The sequence below is a fragment of the Macrobrachium nipponense genome, chromosome 20 (assembly GCF_015104395.2).
Source record: "Macrobrachium nipponense isolate FS-2020 chromosome 20, ASM1510439v2, whole genome shotgun sequence".
Taxonomy (NCBI): Eukaryota; Metazoa; Arthropoda; class Malacostraca; order Decapoda; family Palaemonidae; genus Macrobrachium; species Macrobrachium nipponense.
Window position 1 is genome coordinate 24,871,390 of NC_061089.1, and position 22,021 is coordinate 24,893,410.

Below are 22,021 nucleotides of genomic sequence, written 5' to 3' on the forward strand. Positions count from 1 at the left end.
TCAAATGTCAACACAATTATGCAGATGTTTCGTAGGCCTAAAATCATTCAAGACCCACATCTCTACGACCAGACCGAAATATGACTGAATGGAATAACAGTACCTGTGATAAGATAAACACTCAACAGCTAAATATGACTTATATATATATAATTATATATATATATATATATGATATATATTAAATATATATATATATGATATATAATATAATATATATATATATATATATATATATATTATATATATATATATAATATAAGTATATATATATATATATATATAATATATATATATATAATATATATACAGTATATATAATCAAACGCTAAACATGAATAGCATATATAATCAGTCATCATTTACTCGTATGATTGTGTATTAGAAAACTGTAAGAAAAAAGAAAAGATGAAGAAGCTTTTAATATTTTGACTGCATAAAAAAAGAAACAAAAATGTAGTGAACACCAAATAAAAAAAAATTTTGATTATAGCAAATTGAAAAAATGAAGCCGCCTTAAAGGGCCTGTTCATTTATCAAAGAACGGAATTACGGGGAATCTAAGGGGAATCTCAAAATTCGCTATCAAATAAAGCACATATTTAATGAAGAAATTTCATCAAGAATTCTAAGGGCACAATGCATTATTTTCATCTTGACATTTTTGCCTCAGTGGTATGAGAAAAAGTACTCTCTAAGTGTCTTTATAGGTTTGCTACCAGCATTGCATTTTTGGTATTCGTAAAGGCCTTAGCACTTACGATGCGCATATGTCAATATCCACAGTCTTACAGAGTTCTACGTATATCTTAAATGAATGCTTAGCAGGCAAAACCAAAAGGGTCTGAGTTGAAGGCCAGTATAATTGCTTTAGTACTGTCGTTTTAGATATTTCTCAGATGTTCTTGGAACTTTGCTGTTTATTATCTATACTGGTGACAAATGACAAGGTTTGGAGAACAAACTGATTGAGTACGCCGATGAGGCTATTCTTCTAGTTGTTGTTCCTTCTCAGTAACTTAGGTCTGTCATACGACTCTAAATGTCAGTATTGTTGCTTACTCTGCCTCTCAAAAAATTGGTATATTGCGGAAGTATTTTTTCGAATGATACGCGATGAAGCTACTACATATAAATTATTTAAGTCTTTTCTCCTTCCTTGTTTGGTGTACTATTCTCCAGTGTGGCTTTCAGTGCTGACCCTCTTCTCAAACTCTTGAATAAAGTTATGTCATCTATCAAGTTTATTTTAACCGTGGCATAATGTAAAGTGGGTTTATGTTATTTGCACAGAATGTACTAAAACGTTAAACATCCTCTATACTCTTCTTTACCTGACTTGGCTATTTTTCTCGCAGCACTGTTGCTGCAAAAAATTAGTAGTTTTTTTCTTGCATCAGGTTTAATACTACTCAGTTTGCAAGGAGAGTTATTTTTGTTACAACTAAAATGTGGAATAGTTTGCCTAGTTCTGTTGTAGGGTCTTCTGATCTGTAAAAGTTTAAGGCAGCTTTCTGCTGACGTCTCCTGAATTCAGCGTATCTTTTTTTATTCCTTCATATAGATTTAAAAATAATAATAAAAAGGAAAACTATATTTTTGTAAAATTTAATTTACTTTCAATTAAATTAAAGTATCATTAACAAAATTTTTAAAATTATTAAATAAGAATACAATGCGACAGTATTGAATAAACGACCCAGTTCATACACAACAAGCGTCAACGCAAATCCCCAAACTAGTTACTCCTACAAATCCATTAGATGGAAAACGTATCCGAAGCTCCCTTTATAGAAAATGGCTCAGATTTCTTGGGTAACCTTAATATTCTGTACCTCCGCGCTCAACATACAAGGTCCATTATTTTCGATTGGGTGGATAAATTCAATAACCAGACAAAGTGTACAAAAAACGACATTGTAGGATTTCTACTCACTTTGATGCAGCTGTCGTTACCATTTCGCTCTCGAGCTTTTTCTCTCGAAGCTTCTCTAGCTCCTTCCGTTCCTGTTGGGCTTGCTTTTGTTGTTGTTTGTATCTGTTAAGAATATGAAGAGGCGATAGTTTAGGGTTAATCTTCAGAATTTTGTAGCCATCTTCAGAAAAACACAATACCAATATATATCATAATACGGATTACTGGAAATGAATTACTTTTTGGATAAAGCATATAAAACAAGACATACAAAAGTTTTCTCTCAATACAGTCAATCGAGACTTGTTTCAGTAACTCAGTCTCTTGACAATATTAATAAATCTTGACCATTTAAAAAGGATAATAACTGATGGGAAAGAAAATTAGTTATGAAACTTTCCCTGAATAAACAAAGAAAATCGAACCATTTAGAAAGCTAGCTGTGCATAACACGAAACTTGAAGAAAGATATGTCAGCCCACAATGTAGAGTTTGATATTGCTAAAATAATAGGTAATAAAGAGAAAAACTTATTTGTTCCTGATAATGATTACTAAGTGAGTTAAACAGCGGGAACAACTACAAGATGTTTCCAATCCCCGTTCGAAATACGCACCTTGATAAGGCAAAGAATAATGAAAGAATTGCCTTGAGGTTTCCGTCCTTGATATCCTTGGCCGTGAGTCCGTCCAAGGCCACCCCGACGCTGCCAAGGTAAGCCAAGGACGAGTTAATGTTGTCCAACTGAAACAAAGAAAACGAGTGCCATTAAAGAAAACGTGATCAATATATATCAATTATGGGTAACTAGTACAATAGACGTCACACCTTGGCTATCATATGAAGAATACTTTCAAACCTTTCCCTCTTTATAACAATCCTATTGAGATATAAAATCTTTTTCTAAGTATAATCATATTAAATATCACATTTGAAAGAAGAGAGAGAGAGAGAGAGAGAGAGAGAGAGAGAGAGAGAGAGAGAGAGAGAGAGAGAGAGAGAGAGTTAATTATGAGAAAAAAAGGAGAGGGGGCCATTTCAGAATTTGTAAAATGGTAGATATGTATTCTGAATTTAGGAAGCTCACGCAGAAAGAAAGGAAGGAGAGAGAGAGAGAGAGAGAGAGAGAGAGAGAGAGAGAGAGAGAGAGAGAGAGAGAGATAGTAACAACTATAAGATTCATCCTTCGCAGAAAATTTATTTTAGGAATCTCTCGCAGAAAGAAAGAAAGAAAGAAAGAAAGAAAGAAAGAAAGAAAGAAAGAAAGAAATGAGCAGGAAGAGTAATTTGGTCCATCCTTTGCATAAACTTTAATGGCACCGTATCCTTAATCATATTAAGCAATGCTCTCAACGAACAGAAAGGCTAACCAGGGAAAATCATGATTCCCCGGCGGAGATAATAAAATCGAGCCATCTCCGCCGGCGGTGGCCTCTGGATGGTAATATTGGTATCTCTTTGAGCGTCCGGTTCTTTGATACTTGGCCGTAAATCATCAGCTGATTGCGGTAACCCAATTTTCGTCTTCGTTTCCTTCTAGCTGGCTTTCCTTTGCAGCCATTCATGAATTTTCACCGCAAGTTTAGTAATCTAATTAATCGAAATAAACCTTATCAGTCGGACAGTGAATTGCTTTGAAGTTAGCGAAAAGCGAGATTGGATGCCAACCCTTTGGAAATATGAAGGGCAGCTCTACTATGGAGATACTGTGTGCCGCTAATGAGCTTAATTTCTAATTGGACGGCACCAGGCAACGTCTCTTTTGAGTTGAATGGTGATAGTCTGCCGTTAAAAGAATCTTGCATTTTTTCTTTTTGTGTACTCTCTCTCTCTCTCACTCTAAATCTCTCTCTCCTCTCTCTCCTCTCGCTCTCGGGGGGTGCTGTCTCTCTCCTATCTCTCTTCCCTCCTCACCCCCCTCATCGTCTTCTTCGACCTTCTCCGTACCTCGCCGTCTCTCTCCACTCTTCTATCTCTCTCTCTCTCCATCTCCTCTTCATATCGGATCCATTATTATTATAATAGATATAACTATAATAATATTTATACTAATAATTATAATAATATATATGAGATATATATAATATATTATACATTTACAGCAGGGACGAAAAGTAGTCGATATATATTTCAAGTTTATTTGCAGCCAACGTTTCAAAGACGGCTTTATCACCAGAGCTAAAATACTAAGTTATTACAATTAAAATCAATACATAAGACTCGTCAAAGAACAATAATAATAAAGATATTTATATACAAAAATATAAACGTGAAATTAGAACCTAACGTCTCAAAATATGATGACTCAGTTTCCATATTTGAGGCGTTAGACTGATGATAATTTTACGTTTATATTTTTTGCATATATTTTTTTTTATAATTATATTATTTGCTGAGTCATATGTGTTGATTTAAATTGCTATAACTTTTGTATTTTAGCCATGGCAATGAAACCATGCATTGCAACTACATATCCGGCTTTCTGAAGTCAACACTTTTACTCTTTTATAAGTTATGAAATGTATGTTTTGGTGTGTTCGGATTCCCAAATTTAAAGATAACATGTCTTAAAGTGATCCACCACTTTTTCATTTTTAAGTATGTAAGACAGAGAGAGTGAAAGCTCATAAGCCTTTTGAAGAGGGATGTTGTCACACTTTGAGAATGTCTTAGCTAAGCTGATTTCTTTATTAGTGCAAACACGCATAAGACCTCCCAGGCCCCACTGTTATTCAACCCCTTGAAAATAGATGAGTTAAGCTAATTTTTTATCATCCTGGTCGGGCCTGTAACGGAACGCAAGGGAGCCTTATTCATAGACATATGCGAACGCAGTCAAAGAGGCCCCTTTCTTGATGCCCCTATAGAGATGACGTAATATGTTTTCGACTCGGACGTGTACGCCCAACTACCCCCATCCACCGTGATAAGCATAGTTACGCATATAAAACATTGATTCGCTTTTGAGACATTGCGGCGTGCGTTAGAGAGTTTAATATTGCTCTCTCTCTCTCTCTCGCTCGCTCGGTTGCGAGGCTGTTTCAGTAACTTAACGTAACGAGCTGGTCCCTCATTTCTTAGTAAAGTATGTGTTGTTTGTGGAATCTGAACATAGTATTATTTCAGTTAGGTTCGTGAAGGCGCCCACGAAAATAGTGAAAAAGTGTAAAATTGTAACAGGCCTTTTGATGGAAGCTGCAGCTGTGTATAAGGTATTTTTACAAATGTTTTGAAGTGCACTTCGAGGTTTTATCATTTTTAAACATTTATCTTTTGCTTTGTTCTTTTGACATATCCAAATTTTATATGCTTAATGTTTGTACTGTCAATGCTTTAATTGTTTTCGTATTATGCATTATGTTTTTGCATTGTCTTTATTTTGTTTAATTAGTTTGAATAATATCCTATTGTGTAATTGTTGAAATTTAACACTTGCAAGTGAATTTGTAACTTATTGAATTCATTTCAAAGTTAATTATTGCTTTATGATTTAATTTAATTAATTTTCTTGATAAACTTTGATTTAATTTTGCTTAATAAATAATTCAAGAATTAATTAAACTTTTGTTTTCAAGTAATAACAATTTCCCTGAGATTGTGAATTTCACTTATAAATTTTGAATTTAGAAATAAAATTTTATATTTAAAATTTATATGAGCATTTTTATTACAAAACCAGTATAAAGCAATTAAGTATTATATTTTATTTTTGTTTAGGTAGAAACACAGAGTGATAATTGCGACGTTTCCCACAAATAAAACAGAATCAGGGAAATACTTAGATTTTAAATTGTAGCAGGAGTGATGCCCTTTAATTAAAATTACCTCACACCTATTTTAATGAACTTAGACTGATTGTTTTCTTGACTGTTCAGTTATTTAAGAGCTCACTCTTACCTTTAGAGTATTTAGTCGTTTAGTATTTGTGATGAGTCAGGTGTCTGCCTGTAGTGAGGTAAGTAATAACCAGGTAATTGAACAAACTGTGCCCTAAGTACAAAGGGTGTCCCAGACCCAGGAATAAAAGGGTCTCTTGTACTATCAAGTACAAATGGTAAGTGTAGTAACCAGATACTTGGCAATTTGGGGTAACAAACATTAATGGTGTCCAGACACAGATCTTTGACTACTTCGTGCACCAAGTATTAATGGTATCCAGACCCAGATACTCTAGGCCACTTCGTCACAATAAATATATATATATATATATATATATATATATATATATATATTATATATATATATATATATATATATATATATATATATATATCAATTCAAGCTACAAATGTCCTTTAATATCTAAATTCACTTTACCTCCCAAATGATATATTTTCATATAGTATGTACCGAAGGGGAATTTTTTTTTTTAATTGATAATAATTTCGTCCCCACATGGGATCGAACCACCGTCCAAGTGGACGGGGACGAAATCAGGACAGTCAGTGACGCTATACAATCAGCCAACAGAGACGCTTGGATAGCGTCACTGACTGTCCTGATTTCGTCCCCGTCCACTTGGACGGTGGTTCGATCCCATGGGGGGACGAAATTATTATCAATTAAAAAAAATTCCCCTTCGGTACATATATGAAAATATATCATTTGGGAGGTAAAGTGAATTTAGATATTAAAGGACATTTGTAGCTTGAATTGATATATGTAATTGGATCACGGTTCGATGTGATAATTATTCATATATATATATATAGATATATATCTATATATCTATATATATTATAATATTATATATATATATATATATATATATATATATATATATATATACACACACACACACACACACACACACACATATATATATATATATATATATATATATATATATATATATATATATATATATATTATATATAATATATATATATAAGGCATAAGGATACCTTTCTTTCTTTCATTCATAACCGAAAAAACTTATAATTAAGGTTTACAGACTATAAACCCAAGAGTGCTGCAAAGGGAAATAAGCCTACAGAGAGAGACAAATTAAAGGAACAATTGGTATATAAAATAAGAGGGAATAGCATTAAAAGCGATATACCTGAATTTAAGATATGTCAGCAGAAAGCCGGAACATTTGGAAAGCAAGACTCCAGAACTGACTGCATTATATATATATATCTTATTCAATTGCGGTCTTCTGATCTTCATATGTATTAGCGATGAGCAATTTCTTCCATTCTGCTGACATCTCAATATATATATATATATATATTATATCTATATATATATATATATATATATATATATATATATATATATATATATATATATACGTGTGTGTATTTAAACATATATAGTACATTTGTGTGTTTTTTTTAAGCCATTTCAATGTCCGTCATATTAGTTTCTCTTGCTCAGGTGTTTGTGTGTAATATAGTGACCGAATCATTACAACGTAAATATATCAAATTCAAGAGAAATGCCAGCTGACACATTAACTAAACCAGATTTGATAGAATATCCTGCGCGCAATCCAAACGAGAGCAAAGGATGGAATAATGTTCATCGAGTTAACTGAATGATTGGTTACAACCAACAGGCGGTAGCAAGACCCTTTATATCCGTGGGAACGTGCTCCTGGCATACAGAAACATAAATTCACACACGCAGGAATAATCTCAGTGTGATGCACACAGTGAAACATAACAGGAACGGAAAGCTAAAGCAAACTGCAAAACTACCCAAAAAAAAAAAAACAATATTTATAGAACGATTTACTTTAACGCTAAACGTCATTCATGTCTCCCAGGTTCAATCGTGTCAATATTTACATATTTCAAGATCTCCTCCGATATTTAAAAATTTGCTAATAATGAAACGCCCTACTTTAAAAAAAATTAATGTAGGAAGAATAAACATTTCACACGTGAAGAGATAAAAATAAAAAAAAAATAAATCTCCTTTATTCCTCTCTACTTGTGTTACGTTATTTCTAGAAAGCAAGAAACTTCAAAATTATTAAAAGACAAAATTAACTTTGCAAATAATGCATCACTATTAAAACTTGAATGTTAACTGTTCATTAACTAGAATGATAACTAGCACCAACTGTGCGTGTGTTAAGCCGCCTGTCAGCGTTCAAGTATTGCATGCTGGCTGGCAAAACAGACAAGTGGACATTTGACTTTAAAAAATGAGCTTCGGTGTCAGGACACTAATCGTCACCCAAAAATCTTTGAAATGTTTTTCTTTAGATACTAGTTAGTCACACTTTCAAGTTACAATGGAAAAGAGGATGTATGGCAAAAGCTCATTTTATCACCCTTTTCAAGAATTTGAAACAAAATACGATATCTCTAAAAATTAGTTTTAGAAACTTCAGGAAATTACTTCTCACAGCATGAGTCACGAACTCATTAGTACTAATAGCCTAAGTTGGAAGCTCGAACTCGAATGCATCGCTACAAGCTCTAATTGAAGAAACACCTTGTACTTCATACATACATAATCTGGGGCAACACTATAACGTAATGAAAAAAAAGTTTTTTACTTAGCGGAGATACGATGTTCCTTTAAAATACAGAAACTGAAACACCAGGCAAAGTTGAAAAAAAAAAAATCCTCTTTCTCATGAGCAATAACGACAAAAAACTAAACCAATCTCTTGCACATCACGGCTTGGTCATGCAACGCCATAAAGAGCTGCAAAAGCTATTGAGTTAAATAGAAAATCCCCAGGCAGTTCAAAGTGTAACGTGTCTTCCTCGAGGAAGAACCTGTAGGGAGCAAAATAGTTCGCTTTGCAAAAACCTCGACACTTTTCACTGAGTCTGGATCTCACTTCAACAAAGAGCACAAAGAACAGTTGAATAATTTAATTTGATGTATACAACACACATACAATATGTGCATTAAAGTACTGGAAAGAGTGCGTTGATATTCAAGAGAATATGTTTTCATATTTACTTCCAAATAAAAACCGCACAGAAGCAGCAAACCTTGGAGTACAGCTAACCAAGAGCGTAAGCATTCATAAAAAGGACGAAATCCTAAGTCTATTAACCGCCACACAAAAAACAAAAAAAAGAACGTCTCACGTGCTATTTCCATCAAAAGGTAGCCTACGATACTTACATGTTTAATCGCCCCAATAATGAAACTCCTGAAACACATTTTCCCAAAATCATCAGAGCTGACCTCTATAAATACATAATCGACAAGAATTTACTAGTGACAAAAATGAAAAATCCTTGTCAAATATCCATTACTTAATATCCAACAGCCCCTCTGAGTGTGCATGGCCATTTCTTTAAGGGTGCAAAGGAAACCACATTTAGTATTTTTCTTTTTGATAACACCCACTGGACATCTGAAACTCCATTTCTAAAACATTCACTAGATTTAAGAACAAATTCATGATCATTCAATACTGATTAGCAGCAGAAATAAAAACTAGACTAAACAATACCCACTTACGGAGATTATCAGTAACTACGTGAAGAGGTGTACTTGGTGAGGGCAATTTACAATTTGCATAAATAACCTGAAGCAGTACTGGTTAGTTTGTGCTACTCATGGACCAAGGCATGGATCCAGTAAGGAGCAAGGTCATGCGCTGACCTAACATCTGACAATTGGGGAAAACAACTTTCTTCTCGAACAAAAAGTATTCAAACTGTAGACGACAATCACGCACACACTGAAAGTACTAGAAGATTCTTTAAGAAAAGAGTAACCACTCATAAAGCTCTTCTAGAGTAGTGTAGCACTGACAGTTTCCTTTCGAAACGTAGAGGAGTACTGAAACATTTTAAGGATATTGGAGAATAGTTCTCTCTGTATCTTCAATGAAGAAAAGATATTAGTAAAACCGAAATAATTTACATCATTACCGTCAAAAAAGGATTAAAATCCAATTTTTGTTTAAGAAAAATGGATTTATTTATCAGAAGCAACCTTATTTACGGCTTAAGAAGAAGAAGAAGAAGAAGAAGAAGAAGAAGAAGAAGAAGAAGGAGAGAGAGAGAGAGAGAGAGAGAGAGAGAGAGAGAGAGAGAATTAAATTTTTTTTTTTTTTTACTTTACATTCCCTCCGGTTCCAGGTAAAATATATATACTTCCCGATATATATAATATACTTCTTGAACCATTAGATATTATTCTTGGCGATGGATCTTTTCACTTCCATCAAAAACGCGATTAGCTACACTTGTCTTCAACAATAAACGCACATAATGCCAATGAAGTGAATATAAACCTGTCAAGATAACACCAATTGTCATGACAGGCATCAGCATAGATTTGGGTGAATTCCACCACACGACGTTTTACGAACGTTGCAAGCACACAAGACTACCTATATACTCCCATTCACACGCGAGCTCAGTCATGACATTCGCCAAGACTTGCGTGCTCAATTTCATGCGATTAGATGCAATCTAATCGGCGGTAAATCAGGTCTTTGTCGTATTGAAAAAAAAAAGAATAAATAAATGGAGGAAAAAACACATCCTGCTGTTCGTCTTGACGAAAAAATTCTTCTCAAGGGTACATTTTTTTTTTCTGGATCGAGCAGTAATAGTCACAGCATACCAACTTTATTTTTCTAAAATGAAATGGCAGAAACCGGGCAATATTACAACGGGAAAATGATTAACATCTGCATTGGTCGATGAACTTAATAACTTTCAATCTCCTGAATAGTTTGAGAAAGCCACAACTGTTCATTAACGAAGTAGAAGAAATAAAATCAAACACAAAATAACCTAAAAAAATGTAATACCTTCCTCCCCAACTCTCAGACGTTATCATGCAACACATACTTGTTTTGTATGCAAAGGAAATTAAAAATACAAACATTCCATCGATTCAGAATATTAAATGCCAAAAAATATTCGGAGTATGATACACATGAACGCAGCGTCAAGAAACATGAACGAAATATAAAGACACTAGGAGATAAACGTAGAAATAACAAAAGGTAATGAAGGCAGGAGCTGCAGAGGTTGTATTTCAAAAACCTGTTTTCCCGTTATCTCACCGTTAGCTTGGTTGGGTATATTTTATTTTTTCATTTTATTTTTTTTAGAACAATATCAGTTTGATTAAAAACTTTTCCAAGTCATATTTTATGCTCTCTCTCTCTCTCTCTCTCTCTCTCTCTCTCTCTCTCTCTCTCTCTCTCTCTCTCTCTCTCCATCAGAATTCCTAAAGTGATGAAAACTGTGACTATGCAACTAGCCAGTTCTAATCTTTTAGTTAATCGATTAGAATTGTTTAGAAAATGATTTTCAGTTAACTTACGACTTAGACTGAATTTTTAACTGAACTTTCTTTTGAACTTTTCCGCAACTTTCCATTATAATTTCATCTTTTCAAGTTTCATGAAACTGCCTGCATTCGTTTTCTTTTTAAGATGAGATACCGGTTCTTTTTAAAACCTTTTCAATGTTTTCTTTTAAATGTTCGGTTCACGCATTCTCTGAATGCTTCCACATCTCCTGCTCACCGACGCGCCGGCGAGATTTATTACCCACCGGCAGCAAAGGATACACTTATCCTGCCCCAAGGAAGAACGACGGCATCCCATCAAGTTTTGGTTTGAAGGAGCATTGCAATTGGTCGTGAAATTGCCTCAAGGGGATGCACCGAAGAAGCCGCTGATTTCCAATACAAAACACAAGAGGTGTGCTGTCTGAAGTAAACTTCGGTTCCGGTTGTTGGTTCTTTGGGACAAACTTGAGAGTCAGTTGGAAGACAACAAGGGCTCGTTAATTCCCTGCGGTCCCCAAGGCACTGTTGCGACACGCTCAATTACCTAATTAACGGATAATTAATGGAGCTTCCTCCCGCACATTCCGGGAGGTCACGTGATCTTGATACGCCTTGCACACAGGGGTTCTTCCTTAAAAGAGAAAGAGAGAGAGAGAGAGAGAGAGAGAGAGAGAGAGAGAAAATATGGGTTCATCACAAAGCAATTCATGATTCATGCCCACAAACGGAAACTGCATAAAACACGCGCACGAGGACAAATAAAAACACTGCAGGAAATGAAGAGTGAAAAAATGAAAGGACAATCATCATCTAAAATCAATGAAAGAGAGCAGGCAAACACGGACCCTAAACTGTGTTGCAGCTGCATGACTGAATCCAATGACTAAAGTCAGATTACATTGACATGGTGGAACGATGACTGATGGACGAACAATATTGTGGCCCACCTGGACGATATTGTTGTCTTTTTTTTTAGGAATAAGAACACAAAGAAGATATCAGAGGGTGGAAAGATATAAGAATGAAAGCACTGGTTATCAAGCACGACTGAAGTGTCTCACTTGGTAGTCACGTGTCAGCATTATCTCTTCCGCAACAGACAACAAGGTTCTGCCATTTGGAACACAAACACCAGAGAGAATGGCGTCCTTGAGACCGAGACAGATTAGACACAACATTTATAATCACATGGGCTATCACTCAAAACACTATTCAGGGAAATATTAAACAATAATTACGGCTTAATGCCGTCTGGTATCACAAAATAATGCTTGGGGCTCAATCCTGAATTAATTTTTGCTGCATATAAGTACTGGCACTATCTTTATATACCAAAAAGCAACGATAGTCAAGGAGTAGAAAGAGAGCGAGATTTATGTCCTTTACCTTGAGGGATACTTACCATTAGTAAGACGACGCAGAGTACACCTTTGTACATTGAGGGAGAGGATATACGAAGCATGAAACAACAGTTTCGTGGAATTCTATAAAATAAAATTTTACGAACTGGACGATAGCAACCGAGACAGAATCATTTATAAGATGCGTAATTCCTATAAACGCAAATCAATGGTGTAATAAATACGGACACCTACAGTCACCGTGATATTAATAAAGATAAATTATTTGATTCACTAAGACTTAGCACAGATGTACTAAAACACACTAAACATGGAATTTAAAAAGAATGATGTACAATTAAGATATCGAGTAGCAGAATTAAGGCTAAAAGTTATAAGGAATTTTTTTTTTTATAAGTTCCTGCACTATGAAAATGGTGAAAGGTCGGAACCTGAATGATCTTTAATGATTCATGATTTATGATGAATTTCTTCGGCAGAGAGTAATGGCACCATTTCATGGAATCACGAGTGGATTTTCTGGGAACTAAAATTGGGACGCCACAGTTACCTCCGGGACAGACGATGGTTCATACGTATGAAGGATCCCAACAATTTTGACAAATTTAGTGACATCGTATTGATTTTTTACAGTTATTTCCCTTCGTATACTGACAAGTCTGGCTATATCATCACAATCTTAATACCAGGGAGTAGCGGAATACTACTTCTGTGTTTTAATTCAATGTATTAAAACCCAATCCTCACCATCTTTGGAAAAAGAAACTAGAAAGAGCAATGAACGAAGCTTCTTGACAGCAAAGAGAAGATAAAACAGGTCTTGGTGTATATGTGAGCAGATAATCGGTGATGTTATATCCCTGTAAAATACTGAAGCATGAATTGCGCCACTGTTCCCTACGATTTGTGACTCTTGTTTCCTGTTTGAACAGGTGGGAATCACAAAACGTCAAACAACCCAAGCCGATTAGAAAGAAGTTTCATAACATTTTTTTATGGGAAAGGGATGAACATAACAGTATCAGCGGGTGTTCTCGACAGTAAAATAAAACAGCAAAAAAGATAATCTAATTATTACTGTTAATATAATCTTTATTAACCGCAAAATTCATAAATTCTTAAAAATCGAAGTAAAAAAAATTATAAATTCACCCAGCAAGTTTCTATGTGCTAGAAATAAAAATATCAGTAGAACTGAATTTACCAAATGTCATTAAATACTAATAAACAACAAACAGGAACAGGCCTATGAATTATTGATAAAATAGCAGCAGCAGTAAGTATATACTATCAGCTAAAAAATAAATAAGTGATTATACCAGATACGGCTTAAGTGTACCCTCAAGAGAGAAAACTCAACACTGTGAAAGGCATGGTACAGAAACTGATACAACGCATAGTTTGGAACACAAGCTGTGAAGAAAGGGGGAAAAGCCCTATGACAAAAGAAGCAAATACGGACTGTCAACGTCTTTTCTATCTATCAAAAAGAGGAAAACGTGGTAAATCATCAAAGTGGAAATATGGGATCTGCAAATGCAAATATATGTTTATCATGTATGGTAACTATCTTGTCTCGGTATGTTCTAGAGAAAATACCTGGTGAAGTATTAACTAAATCATAAAGTAAGAGAGTTCAACCAGAAAAGGTAAAAGCAGCCGATTTATGAGACAAGTTGAATAAAAGGACATTTCACGGGAAAAAGACTATACACAATTTTGTTCGAATAATTCCAGCTGCCACAAATCAAAACCAAATGTTCTGTAGAGTTCCAAGCAATAAAGTGACACGACTAATATCTGATCTTCATTTCAAATTATAGTACAGACGGGACATTATCCTTTCTACTATTACGTTAATTAACTGAACGGAGAATATTCTGAATGTTTAACCTATTAATTGGAAAGCATCCCATCCAAAACAACCTTCATCTGAAATAATGTGATATACATTTAAGAGGAATACTTAATGATAATATTCTCAAAGCAGGGCTGTTGTAGGACTTGCACTATGTCAAGAGAAGCTGTTTCCGTCTGTTATAAATAAAAAAGAAATGAATAAAAAATGAAATATGGCAAAACACCGCATCATCTTACCATCTTGTCTAGCCCACAACAACATACGAGATTTAGCGATCAACCAGCCAAGGAAAAAACGCTTTTATCTTCTCCAAATAACTGCCTAAAAACTGCCCACCCCAACAACAAGGGTAGACAATGGTAGAGATACCAGAACCCAACCAACCATTAATAGTCACAAGAAGTGATGACGTAGACGAGAGAGAGAGAGAGAGAGAGAGAGAGAGAGAGAGAGAGAGAAGTCCGCTCTCAATGTTAACAATAATCGTGTAATGTTATACAACGGCTGGACCAACCATCACTATTTAAAAGAAGTGATGACGCACGCACAGAGAGAGAGAGAGAGAGAGAGAGAGAGAGGAGAGAGAGAGAGAGAGATAGTAGTGTTCATAGAAAAAGCTAATGACTTAGGGGGAAATTATGTGACCTTCCAATGGTCATGCTTTTATACATTAATGACAACATATAACAAACCCCAGGACATTAAGAAATCATTGCCACACACGAAAGGTCCATTTTATGAATGAACCCTTCTACTTTTACCGTGACTGGTAGCAAATGACATTCAACACCGAAGGCTAACGTACAAATGTGAAGGCTCACAGCTTTACTTTAGATGATATCTAATACAAAATTAACCGGTTCTAAGGTCCCATGAAAAAAGAAAAAAATAGAGCTAAGAATAAGGTTCTACACTTTCGCTCAAATATGTCAAGCATTCGGTTGACTTTGAGAAAAAAATGGGCTTAGGAAAATAATTACTTTCATCTCATGGTGTTTCTTTGCAGCAAATACACGCTTTAGCTAATAGAAATTATGTCTGACTGAGGATTGACAGAGTGATACTGAAGGTGGAAAAACAGTCTAGTTCAAAACACACAAATCTGGAACCTTGTCTTTGCAGAGAAATAACCAATAAATAAGAAGATAATGAAATAAACACCCCATATGTCTCGGAAAGAAACTGCAAGGATCTTGCTTTCGGGCAGGAAGAGCAAAGCAAAAAACACTAAAATGCAGACCATTTTATTCTCCCCAAATATATAAATGAATATCATATGTGTCTTCCAGGTACAGTTAGACACCTAAACCAAATAATATTTCCTGAAATTTCTCACCAAACAAATTCTTAACAAAATCCTTGATCTTGGCAGCTGCAAGCTGGAAATTTTCAAAATCAAATGTAGGAAAATAACTTCGTTCCCACTCTTAAATATATCGACAACATTTCGTAATGTGAATTCTTTTATCGTGCGCAACTTTCTCAATTTCATAAGTTAAATTATGAATCTTATCAGGTTTTTCAAAATGTAAACTAGCACATTCGTATTCTGGTTTGAAAACAACCATCTGGAGCCAGTGGCTTGTAAAATTGCTCCAGTTTAGCCTAGTAACTAACCTCAACAAAGGAACATTTACAATAACATCTGCCACAATAAGCGCTAATTCAACAAGGCACAGCTAAACAGCTCAAGTGTCCGGCATTCTAAAAGGGAGGGCCGCATACAGAAAGAAACGATTCCTCAGGGGGGGAACATTTATTTTACATTACTTTCATTTATCCTAGGCCCATGGTAAACGAGAGAGATCAAAAAAGAAGGAAAAGGAAAGACAAGAATGACTGTTAGTTGTAGCGAAAACAAACTTCCATAAGCAGACAAAGTTACTGACAACTACATTAAAAACCACTTCCAAGCGGTACTTCCTGCTCTGATCCTTGATAAAAGTGCAGATAAATTCCATTAGCGAGACTTTATGATCACAAAATATCGAACAGGCGCCCGCAGGAGGCCTCCCAGATCAAACCACATGGTTATTGTGAGATAAACTTCTGGATGGTGGCCAACGGCATTGTTTGAAAGATATGAAAAAAAAAGTTAACATTTGCCGTCATGCAGCCCTCACCAGCGGTCTAACGGTCACATGGTCAAAAGAACCTTATCAAACCCCTCTCCATTACCTCATAAACAGCAACAGTGAATAACCACTTTAAATCAGCTGGTTACAAAACTACAGTTATTTGGTTGTCCAAACATATCTACAAGAAGTATAATAATAGAATAATATACTATAATAATTCTCAATAATAATTAAAAAAAAAAAAACTGGCAGTAAAATGCACACAAAAAAGAATAATAAATTCAGCATTCGAAACCTATGTTTCCACCGAAATCTCATAGACATCACAAGAATAGATGCTCGCAGCTGTTCCCAAATCCCGAGTGGTAAAACTGACGGAAAAGAAGAAAGTTTTTTTGTGAAAGCAAATCACTTAGGCAATACGAACCCTCCTTGTTCCCGAAGAATGTGACCTGGACACACCTTGGGCTGACCCTAAAGGCATACACATCTTCAAGTATAAGAATCACAGGGCATACATGTGTATTGTTAGCCAGCGGACACATCATACCCACATCTTAAAAATGTGTATATAAATACATACAAACACGTACACACATAACTATATATATATTATATACACATATATATCAATATAATATATATATATATATATATATCTATCTATATATATATAATATATATATATATAATATATAATATTAATATATATATATTGTACAAACTAATTACTGACTAAAACTAAACGAGTCTGACGACCTCTCTACCCTAGGGGATGTAATGAACTTCCATGAGAGAGAGAGAGAGAGAGAGAGAGAGAGAGAGAGAGAGAGCAACGTAACGTGTACAATATGAGGATATTAGTCTCACAACGCCTTCATGTTGTGCGGAAAACCAATTTTTGTTAAGATATTTAAAATTCAGATTTGTAAGAGTCACACTTTAAATGAACTGCCACATTTGTAATGAACAATAAGCCCTAGTCTTCTCTCTCGATAAATAAACATCATTCTAAAATCAAACAAAAACTGTAATTTTCACAAATGAAAACCTAACGTAGCGGCTAGTAGCAGTTAATGAATTTGCTGAAGCTGAAAGACAAAGGACAACACACCAAATAATTAAATTCCTTTCATCTTGATGAACGAATGCAGGAAAGAGAGAAACCGTTAAATATATGAAGAATGCCTAAGTGGGCAAGAGCTCCTTTGCCGTGTATGAAAGGCGCTGTCAAGCGCAGACGTTAATGAGCCCATTAGAAAGCCGCAGATACATAATGTTGCTTCAAGATACAACTTGGATCGATCCTAGCTTGTACTAATCAAGAGTCTGCTTCCCTTTCCCTCCAAGACCACTGTCTGCATTTCTTATCGTCATCGACTTTTAAGGGAGATTAACAAAAAGATCAATGCCGGTTGCCCGAACATCCCTTTCTTTCTCACTTTCCATCTGCATATTGATACAACTACCGCTGTTAACCGATATTTAAATCTATGCACCTGGGAGTTTAGACATTATGCACAAACTATCTATCTATCTATCTATCTATCTATCTATCTATCTATCTATATATATATATATATATATATATATATATATATATATATAGTTTTAAAAAATTACAAATGCAACCCATCGTCACGAGCGGTAAATAAGAAGTCAATAAACTCTTCATTTTTCCAGATGATCTCAATTTCATGACAACTCCTCAGGGGTTTATATCTCTAACCCCTACCCAACTGACGAATACAAAAGCCTCTTCTCTCAGGTGTTCTACAGACCTCAAATTCTAAACAGACTTCTAATTCGAATTTATGACGCAGAATAGCCAAGGCCTCTCGACCTCCAGGAGAAATCAAGAGCCAAGAGAGGCCAGAATGTATACGCGAGACCACGTGATCATCGAATTTATGATACAATATTTCAGGCGTCCCTCCGTAACTCGAGTCCACTACGGTTGACTGCACACCTAAGCCATTTGGAATTGGTTTCAATTAACGCCAAAGAATGTTTGGCCGAGAGGACTGTGGTCTAATATACCATTTGATAGGGCTTTCAAGACACCGAGAAATGGCGTTTATAAAGAACATTGAGCACGAACGCTGGCGAACACAAGACCTCGAGAAATTTAGTACTGAATATCATACCGAGACGAAAATCTAGCCTGATGGTGACTTTCACTCCAGATGCTCTGATGTTTCTCACGAATGTGGCCACATTGCGAGACTTATCTTTACCTACAGACGAGACAAAGCAAAGCAAAGATGCCATGGCAAGGCAAGTTGCAATAAGAGTTGATTATACTTGTAGTTGAAAAAGGATAAACATAATTAAAGCGGAGCGATGGAGCGGTCTACAAGTGGTACGCAAACATAGGCTGGGGGAAGAGGAAGGGCAAATGGCGTTTAAGATGATAGGCAGTCCGAAAACAGGTGGCAGGAACTGGCATTGATAGCAATGTACTTTAGGCAACCGCGATTATTGGATGTATGAATCCCATAAAAGTGGGAAGACGAGTTATTCTTTTAGTCACGAAACTGCACATAACTGAAATGAGAGAGAGAGAGAGAGAGAGAGAGAGAGAGAGAGAGAGAGAGAGAGAGAGAGAGAGAGAGAGAGAGAGAGAGCGTTGTTATTCAACAGCACTAGCTCCCATAAACTTTATTCACCAGCTATATATACCAGGATATTTTTCGTTCTTTGATAAGTTCCCTTACTTGAAATGGCCTTAAACTACAGCCAAAACACAATCCTCTTGAAGAAAAATTTATGGGTGGTCACTTGGACCTTAAGATATAGCGCTCTATCTACATCAGACAACTGTATGTTAAATGGTTTCTAGGCTGTTGTCTATGAGCACTGGATTAATAAAAAAAATCTCTATAACCAAACAACACAGCAGCAGTATCAACAGGACAATAAAATCCCGTAAGTGAACAGATGATGATATTACGAAACTTACAAAATGAACACATTTACATCCAAAGTACAAAGGAGTACAACATCAAGACAAGGCGAAAAAGGTAAATTTAGATGTCAGAAGTAGATCAATCCAAAAACAAACTACATACTCCAAAGCGATTTGTGCATTTCGTAACAGTGCACTCACGCATTTGACCTCAAAAGTGATGTGTAGCTATATTATATATATATATATATATATATATATATATATATATATATCTATATATACACACACACACACACACATATATATATATATATATATATATGTGTGTGTGTGTGTGTGTGTGTGTGTGTGTAAATCTTAAAAATCTATCTGAAATTATTCTAAAGCGGATACAATTATATTGTTTCTATCTCTGTTTAAGATTATGAAAAACGATATAATAATGTAGAAAGTGTTCCCCAAAAACCTTGGACGGGCTACTTTATTTGTAATTATTATTTTGAAGTCATTATTGAGAGATGAATTATATCTTATCTACTTAGCAGGAAAATGGAATTAAGGTACGGGTACATCCGTATTTCATGAGAGAGAGAGAGAGAGAGAGAGAGAGAGAGAGAGAGAGAGAGAGAGAGAGAGAGAGAGAGGTTGGTGAAGATCAGTCTGACTTAAGAATAAGTGCCAGTTGTACGCGTAACAATATTTGTAAACGCCAAAGCTTGTTTGAGAAATCTTAAACTATGTTACGTCTCGCAATTACCTCTAGTTATTTCGCAATCTAATATTCTCACCCTGGCCCAAATGTTATACCTTCGAAAAGTGTCACAAACAAATTACTGGTAAGGTGACCAAGTATTAAATTCTAAATAGATATAATACCTCAGCGTTGGAAAAATCAAATCCTAAATCTAAAGACTATATTGCTATTATCAACTTTTCCAGTTTCAATAAAAGAAGAACACACGGAAAGGTAAAGAACACAAAATAACCAGTTGAGGTTATTGCATTGAGCACAACGTATCACATGCACAGGAGTTCATTCAAAGATACGAGTGCTGTAGTGCGCAACAGTGTACAAGCTACAAATTATCTCCTCTGGAGTGCTGCCCGACAGTGGTCTCATAGCCCACCCCTGTTACGTAACCCTTGGGGTACAAGGTACAGATGACATCCCTAACACGACCCCTAATGCCATTGCTGGAATATCTTCTGCCATCAACGAAGTCAATCACTGCATCCGCGAGGGTGTTTCTCCACAGTATACCTTAGTGTAGTAAAAAGTACGGATGATTTTTACAAACTGATTTTATGTTTCCACAATCCTACTACTACACTTTCAATATTAGAAAACGAGGTCGGAATAGCATGCATATACTGAAAAGTCCCACATGCTAAGTGCCTCCACTTTCACTACAAGACAAAAATCAACAGAATTCTTCCAAATTGTTTTAGAAGTTCCAACATTGTAACCACCTAATAAGAAGAAGAAGAAGAAGAAGAAAAAAAAAAGGGGGGAGGGGTGGCAAAGAGTATAGAGGAAAGTCTTCCGTGGGGCTATTCAGCAGGTAGATTACAAAGGGCTGTGTGTTGGATCTTCGACCTCCAAGGAAGAGGACGGGATGTCAGCTAATTATTACCTGTTTGTTTCGAGACGCGGCATAAATCAGGAATGAACTTGGCTTTTACATTCGTTATTTTCAAGTCGTCCTTTAATCTGTTCTGTCTGTCTTTTAGTTTTATCTTTCTATGCAGACATTCTTCTGTCTGTCTGCCTCACATGGTATAAGCTACGCAAATTATGCCAATTGAGGCACGCCACTTACTGCAATAAAATGCTATTTCATCCCCATTAAGGAATGGACCGAGGTATTTAGTAATTATGGCATCCTAAGATAAAAAAAAATTCTTCATTATGTAAAGTCCGTCCACTGGATATAAAAACGCTGACAGGGCTAAAGAGAATAATATTGTCAAATTAAATCAAGGCTATTCTTAAAACAAACTTAGCACAAACCTGTTTCAGAATTTGATTACTTGACGTACAGAAAACACTTGCAAATAAAATGTGTTTTCCGTAGTTCTTTAAGCTCTACACAAAAACTATTATTTGCTGTAAAAGACAATATTCATGTACTAAAAAAAACTCACATCCACTGACACGGACCTTGTAAAAGGCGTTCTCATCGCATTCACTGACAATATCTAGATCTGGGAACAAATACCAAGAACTATTTAATCCAACAATGTATGCCTCCTGACATACCTTCTTTTAAAAGAAATATTCAATAAGACATACACTGACGTACAAGAAAGGCAAGAAAGAGCTGTATTATAAAAGAGAGGGAGACAAATAAGACAAGCAACTTCCGCAGTTCACGAAACTCCCCCAATTCTTCCCATGAGGACCAGAGAGCTAGGCCAGCGAGAGACATAAATCATCTACGGTTTAAATGAGGCAGCCGGCACACTTGGTGTTAAGTAATTCGCGGGCAACAGGTCTTGTCTCCTTGCATGGTGTGTGGGAAGATCGCAACCAGCAAAGACTTCTATCAACGACCTTGGGTAGTACAGACGGGCCGAGTGTCTGGCTCTTCTTTGTCAGATGATAACAGACATTCATGTTTTGTTGTACCAAAAAATAAATAAATAAATAAAGTAAAT

At 35.5% G+C, this 22,021-nt stretch overlaps 1 protein-coding gene across 1 annotated transcript in view; it reads right to left on the reverse strand.

Annotated features, from left to right (window-relative positions):
• The window catches only part of LOC135223627 (neuron navigator 3-like), a 451,104-nt gene that overhangs the window by 204,049 nt on the left and 225,034 nt on the right, over positions 1 to 22,021 (reverse strand). Inside the window, exons 4-5 of the mRNA XM_064262246.1 lie at positions 2,532 to 2,659; positions 1,937 to 2,038 (exon numbers count right to left, since the gene is read on the reverse strand). Of these exons, the coding sequence (XP_064118316.1) occupies positions 1,937 to 2,038; positions 2,532 to 2,659 (230 nt within the window). The remainder of the gene's footprint in view (positions 1 to 1,936; positions 2,039 to 2,531; positions 2,660 to 22,021) is intronic.